We start from the raw sequence: 5701 nt of genomic DNA on the forward strand, positions 1-5701 counted from the left end.
CAGATCAGGCTCCCAGCCAGTGGGAATCCCTCCTCTCCCCTCCCCGTCCTGTTGCTGCTCTGATTTAATCTCTCCTTTGGTTGGGTTCCTAGCAGCTGTTCCGATTTCTGTGCCCTTCTCCCGTCCTGCCAGCCTCGGTTCCCTTGCTCGGCAGATATTTCATGGTGGTTTTGCCGTTTTTCAGGGGATGTGGGGGGCAGACAAACACCCCAAATGTTCCTGGGAAAACAGGCAAGAGACGAGGGCGACCTCCAAAGCGGAAAAAACTACTGGAGGAAAATTTGCTGAGGTATGGAAGGGCTCTTCCTGCAACAGACGTAAAATATGTACATTCCCAGAGGGAAGTATAATGTATTTCTGGGGTTCCCCCAGTAAGTGTGTATATACCGTGCAGCCATAATTTCAATGCAGCTCAGAAGTGAAGCAAGCTCAGACTTGGTGGATGCTTTGATCACCCTCCAAAACAAATTCTGACGGAGCTGGAAGTTTGGTGAAACAGTGGGCATCACTCTTCCAACCGCCTCACTTCAAATGCAGTTCCACCGTGGAGTGCTAGGGAATTTGCTCCTGATAAAGAATACTTTCATTGTGTGGCTTGAAGCCAGAAATCCTGGCCACTTGAGTCCATTTAGATTTTGGGATGCTTCCCATAAGAACTGAAATACTGTACTTGCCAAACTTCAGCCTGCACCCTTCACTTTATAAAAAGTTTACGAAGCTATGATAAATATATGTGTGAATATGTATCTCAACTGTGTGTTCTGCAGTGTTCTTTTCATGGTTTTGCTCTGCATTGAATAATTGTGGTGTTCCCTATTCTTCTCCTCAGGAACAGCTGCATTTCAGTGATGTGAAGTAATGTGCTTATTGTATCACTCCTTCTCTTTCTTTTTTGGTAGGGAGAAGGCAGAAGAAAACTTGCTTATCCATGAGACTCAGATAAGAAATGGTAAAGAGATTTTGCAGTATCAGGGGCTGATACCACCAGCTAATAAGGCTCTTAAATTATCAAAACCCAGAGAGATGCCTGAGAGACAACCCCAGCTTTTCTCAGGAAAGAGAGTCTTTCTGCTGGTGGTTGGGGCCAAGTTTGGAAGGAGGGGTTTGTGTTACAGACTGCCTGGCAGCTGGGAGCCTGGACACCTGCAGGCTTCCTGTTTTATCATGGCTGAGTTTGGGATGAAGAAACCTAACCTACTGGGATACACTAGAATGTGAGGGCTCACCTAAAAAACCAGGAGGTGAATGGTCCTCAATCTTCCAGGGGTGAGGTAAAAACACCCCTCTTGTTAGCAGGTGTGTTTTTTCAGCTGGGGGAGAGAGTGGAGTCAGTGATGCCAAGATAGGGAAGGAAGAACCATTTTGATCCTCCTCACTTTTTCTTCCTCGTGCCCAGTGGGTGGCTGAGAGTGGTAAATGATGTCTTGGGGGTTCCACCTAAGGGTTAACGAGGCAAAAAGCGAGTTAGCAACATGATGTGAAAGTGAGTTCAAGGGAGCTGGGACTCATTTGTCATACATGTGTATCCACTGGCTCCCACAAAACCCAGGGACTCAGCCTGCCTGTTGCCTCACAATAAAAGGCAAGGGTGGCATTGTCTTTCCCATGCCTCCTTCCCTTTGCCCTTTGTCTTCAGATTTCCTGGCTGCTCCGGAGCTGGGCGGCAGAGCCGGAGCGATGCGCGTGAGGCGCTGGGGGTTTTATCAGATCATTGTCTTCCAGCAAATTGTGTCACTTCAGCTGCAGAGTAATCTTCTGCTGGCACAAAGCAGTGCCTTAGTCCTGTTTGCTATTGAAATGAGTCCTCCGTAGGCAGCTGGCAAGGGGATGAGAAGCAAGGGTACAGGCTTTGGGGGCAGGATGCAGGTAAGCTCCCTGCTGCAGGTGGGCAAGGGATGGCTTTGCGTAGCCAGAGCAGCAGAACCAGCACATGGCTGGACCTTTGCTCTCCTGGTTACCAGTCCCCAGGGCAGTCACTTGAGGGCAGGCTGAGCTCCAGGCTGGCCTGTGACCTGGGGCCAGCGCACGCTCACTCTGTGCCACTGCCGCTGCACCCAGGCACCTGAGAGAGGGCAGGTGCTGGAGGGAGCCTGCAGCTTTCCAGTCTTCCTAGGACAACCTGACAGCTTGCATGTCGGAGCCACTCGCAGCTCAGATGCACAAAGGGCCCAGAGTCAGGTTCAGGCTTTTCATTTCTTTATATTTTTCATTGTTAGTTTGCTTGAAAATTTGGTCAGAAGGTGCATGGCATCTGCCAGTGGTGCTGATGACCATTGCTTTCTTTCCAGGAGCCAGTAGTTAGCCCCAGAAAAGTCTAGAGGGAGCTGAGAAGCCCCTCAGCCTGAAGGTGTTTGATCCAAGACTTCCCCACTCCAAAAAAAAAAAGGCCGTAACCTTTTTTGCTTAGAGAGCATCCTGGGGCAAAAGCATACAAGTTGCAACCCATGAGGCTTCCCTGCTCTATGTAAACATTTGTGGAGCAGGAACCACACTCCCCCTCTCCAGGTGGGTGTTCCAACCACAATGCAAGAGAGCCCTTCCTTTGCAATTAATATTCAAGTGTTTCGCACAAGGTGGAACAGCTCTCAAAGTGTCTTGGTGGTTGGGACATGCTTCAGAGCAGTGGGTGATCTGCTTCAATCCCACTCTGGATCGAGCAGGGATGGGATGTGAACTTTTGGAACTTCCCCCCCATCTGGCAGCCCGATGAACCCTGTCCTTCGCTTCCTCTTCTGCTCTTTCAAGTGCCTGCAAACAAAATGTTTCATTTGGTGGGGAGCAGGAGGATTTTTTTCACTGCAGAAATGGTTTGCAGTGCTCTTAAAAAAAAAAAAAAAAAAAGCTCATTTCAAGTTACATTATTTCTTGATGGCTTTATTCTGCTGCCAGACTAAATCAGATATTTGCATTTCCCTATGTCCTGCTCTGGCTGACAGCCTCCATTACAAGAAACAAATTAAATTCTTTTCTCCAGTCTGCCATTACTGGAATGTGGACTTGCTACAGGGATGTCACACTACCCGAGTGTTGCCATGTGCCACCATTATTTCTTCACCTGTGTGCTTCCTCTGTGTCTTGGCATCACTCTCAGTTGTCACTAGGGGAGGTAGCAGTGCTTCTGGTGCATGAAGAGAGATTTGGGTCTATGGCAAAGGGAATGTTTTCCACAGCAGTGGCCACTGCCAGTGTCTTTTGCTTTTCCTGAGCTCTGAGGAGAGAAGGGAAGGGATCGAGAAGAGCTGTTAGTCATAACTGCTGTGGAGGTAACATCCTTTCATGTTTTTGAAGGGTCCCAAGGGCCTGGCCGTGGGACATGGTGGTTGCTGTGCCAGACGGAAGAGGAGTGGAGGCAGGTCACAGAGAGCTTCAGAGAGAGGACTTCCCTTAGAGAGAGGCAGCTCTACAAACTCTTGAGTGAAGACTTCCTGCCGGAGATCTGCAACATGATTGCACAGAAGGTGAGGAGACATGACATCCTGTTTACCTCTCTCTGACCGCTTCCAAGAGCGTGGATGCTTGCTGAGTGAAGGAGAGCTAAATCCAAGCAGCCTGTCACCCCGTTGTGCTCCCTCCACCCACAGCCTGCAAGCGTCACGGATGTGGGGGCTGTTGAGCTTGTGAATGGGGGGAAGACTCTCCCCCATGCTGTGGCAGGGCTGGAGTCGGTGCTCGAGGATCTGGCTCGTGATGGCACAGCAGCATAGGTAGGATGGCTGAAGGGGTTACTGTCTTCAGCCACGTTCTGTGTCCCTTTCCTGCTAGCAGGGGATCTCTGTGCTTTTGAACTGCTGCGATTTACAGCCTGGCTTTTCTATGCAAACTGCCCGTGATTCCACTTTTACTGCCGTTTCTCTGCTGGCTCTGCTGAGGGGGCACTGGCTGCTTAGCTGTCCTAGCTAAGTCTGCTTTGAGCTGGTGTATCAGAGCCCCAAAACTCTGAAGGGTATTGTCCGTCAGCTGAATGTTTTCAGGTGGGACAGATCTGGAAAGGGATCCTTCGGCTAGATGGCTTTGTAAAACAGGCTCTGCAGTCAGCGTGAAGTTCTTGGATTGAGTTCAGTTTGCTTGTTTGCTACCCTTGTAAAGCTAATAGGGATTTCATGGTCACTTCTAGCCCTCAGAGTTTCTCCTGCCAGTGTCACCGATGTGCCCTAATTTCCTCCACTCTCTTTTTCCTTCCCTCAATTCTCAACCCTGTTTCAGGAGAAGCGTCTGCAGCGGACAGAGTTTTCTCCCAGGTGGATGTCTGACCATCAGCCCATCAAACCAATCAAGCAGGAGGTGAGGGGGGGTGCGAGGGGGAGGACGACGGAGGGAGGCGAGAGCAGATGCCTCCTGGGGGAAAAAATAAACCGCAGCATCGCTATTCAGTGGGAAGGAGTCGCTTGAAAGTGCTTGTGCTGAAAGAGAGATGGGTGGTAATGCCCGTCAAAGGCAGGCTGACACCCGGGGTTTCTATGGCGAGCAGGGAGGTGCTGCCCTCTGCATCGCAGAGGTAACCGGCCTCGCCGCAGAGCCCGCTGCAGCTGCATATGGAAATCTGCGCTCAGTCTGGGGAATTCCACTTCAATGAAAGTGCTGGCACATTCGAGGCAGTTCAAAGAAAAGTTGAAGAAGGATGAGAGGGCTAGAAGAACCGGCTTACAAAGGGAAATGACAGAAATTCAGCCAAGGGGAAAACGTGAGGCTGCAAACACATGAGGGTGCAGATAGCACCGAGGGAGAGAATGACTGATGCAGTACGGAGCTGAGCTAGGAGGGGGTCAGCTGGAAATGGAAGTCGCAATTTAGGCTGCTTAAAGAAATGCTTATCAAACTGCAGCCTTGTGGGCTCAAATGGTGCTTTCCATGCCTCCTCACCCTCATCTCCTCCCCACCCCATCAGTGTAACAGCACTGCTGCTGCTTGTGGGTCTGTGCAGTGAACCAGACCCAGGGAAATGACTGGAGTTAAATATAACCTTTTTCTTTGGTCGGGGTTATTTTTAACATAGATCAGTTTTCCGATCCAGTTCACCACACAGCCCCTAACAGTCACGCCGGCACAGCCGGGGACACGGGGCCGTGGAGATGGGGGGTCTTTGAACTGGCAACTGCTACCCAAAGCAATCGGTCAGACAACACAGGATTAGCTTCAGAGGAAAAAATTGTCTCGATTCTATCAGGCTGTGGCATAATCTCTCACTGTAGATGTAATGGAAAAGCAGTTACCTGGTGTTTTGTCAAACCCTGGGAAATCAAGCTGCAGGGAATATGCCACGTGAGCCAGAGTCAGGGGTTCCCCAAAACAAAGGAGAAAGTACAGTTCCCTCTGCAATAAATGTAATTACTTAGAACAGATAAATAAAAGGAAGGAAGATCCTCTCGTCGTGCTGCAGATAAAAGCCTGCCGAGAGGAAAACAAGACCCCAGCGATGGTCGGTTTGGGGCCAGAATTGCTGCCTGCAAAGCCCACCATGCAGGAAGCACAGGGACACGTGTTTGTTCACAGGCAGCAGAAATCCCAGAGGAGGAGGGGAGTGGGAAACACATGGAGCCTGAATGATGCTAATCAGTACCGCAGGTGCTCCAGGTCTGCGGCGGCAGAGGGCTGTTAATTGCCGCCTGTGGGCCAGTGAAACGTTTCCAGCGAGCAGGGGGCCCTCCTGGCACCCGCTGCGCTGGGACACAGGGAGCCAGCCAGCACGAGAGCAGTGATGCTC

General features: G+C 50.6%; 1 protein-coding gene across 1 annotated transcript in view; it reads left to right on the forward strand.

Moving 5' to 3' along the window:
• The window catches only part of LOC103624728 (cat eye syndrome critical region protein 2), a 48149-nt gene that overhangs the window by 21745 nt on the left and 20703 nt on the right, over positions 1–5701 (forward strand). Inside the window, exons 4-7 of the mRNA XM_008644031.2 lie at positions 185–289; positions 900–949; positions 3289–3458; positions 4204–4281. Coding sequence (XP_008642253.2) covers positions 185–289; positions 900–949; positions 3289–3458; positions 4204–4281 — 403 coding nt within the window. The remainder of the gene's footprint in view (positions 1–184; positions 290–899; positions 950–3288; positions 3459–4203; positions 4282–5701) is intronic.

Source organism: Corvus brachyrhynchos, unplaced genomic scaffold (assembly GCF_000691975.1).
Source record: "Corvus brachyrhynchos isolate BGI_N302 unplaced genomic scaffold, ASM69197v1 scaffold191, whole genome shotgun sequence".
In the NCBI taxonomy this organism is placed as follows: Eukaryota; Metazoa; Chordata; class Aves; order Passeriformes; family Corvidae; genus Corvus; species Corvus brachyrhynchos.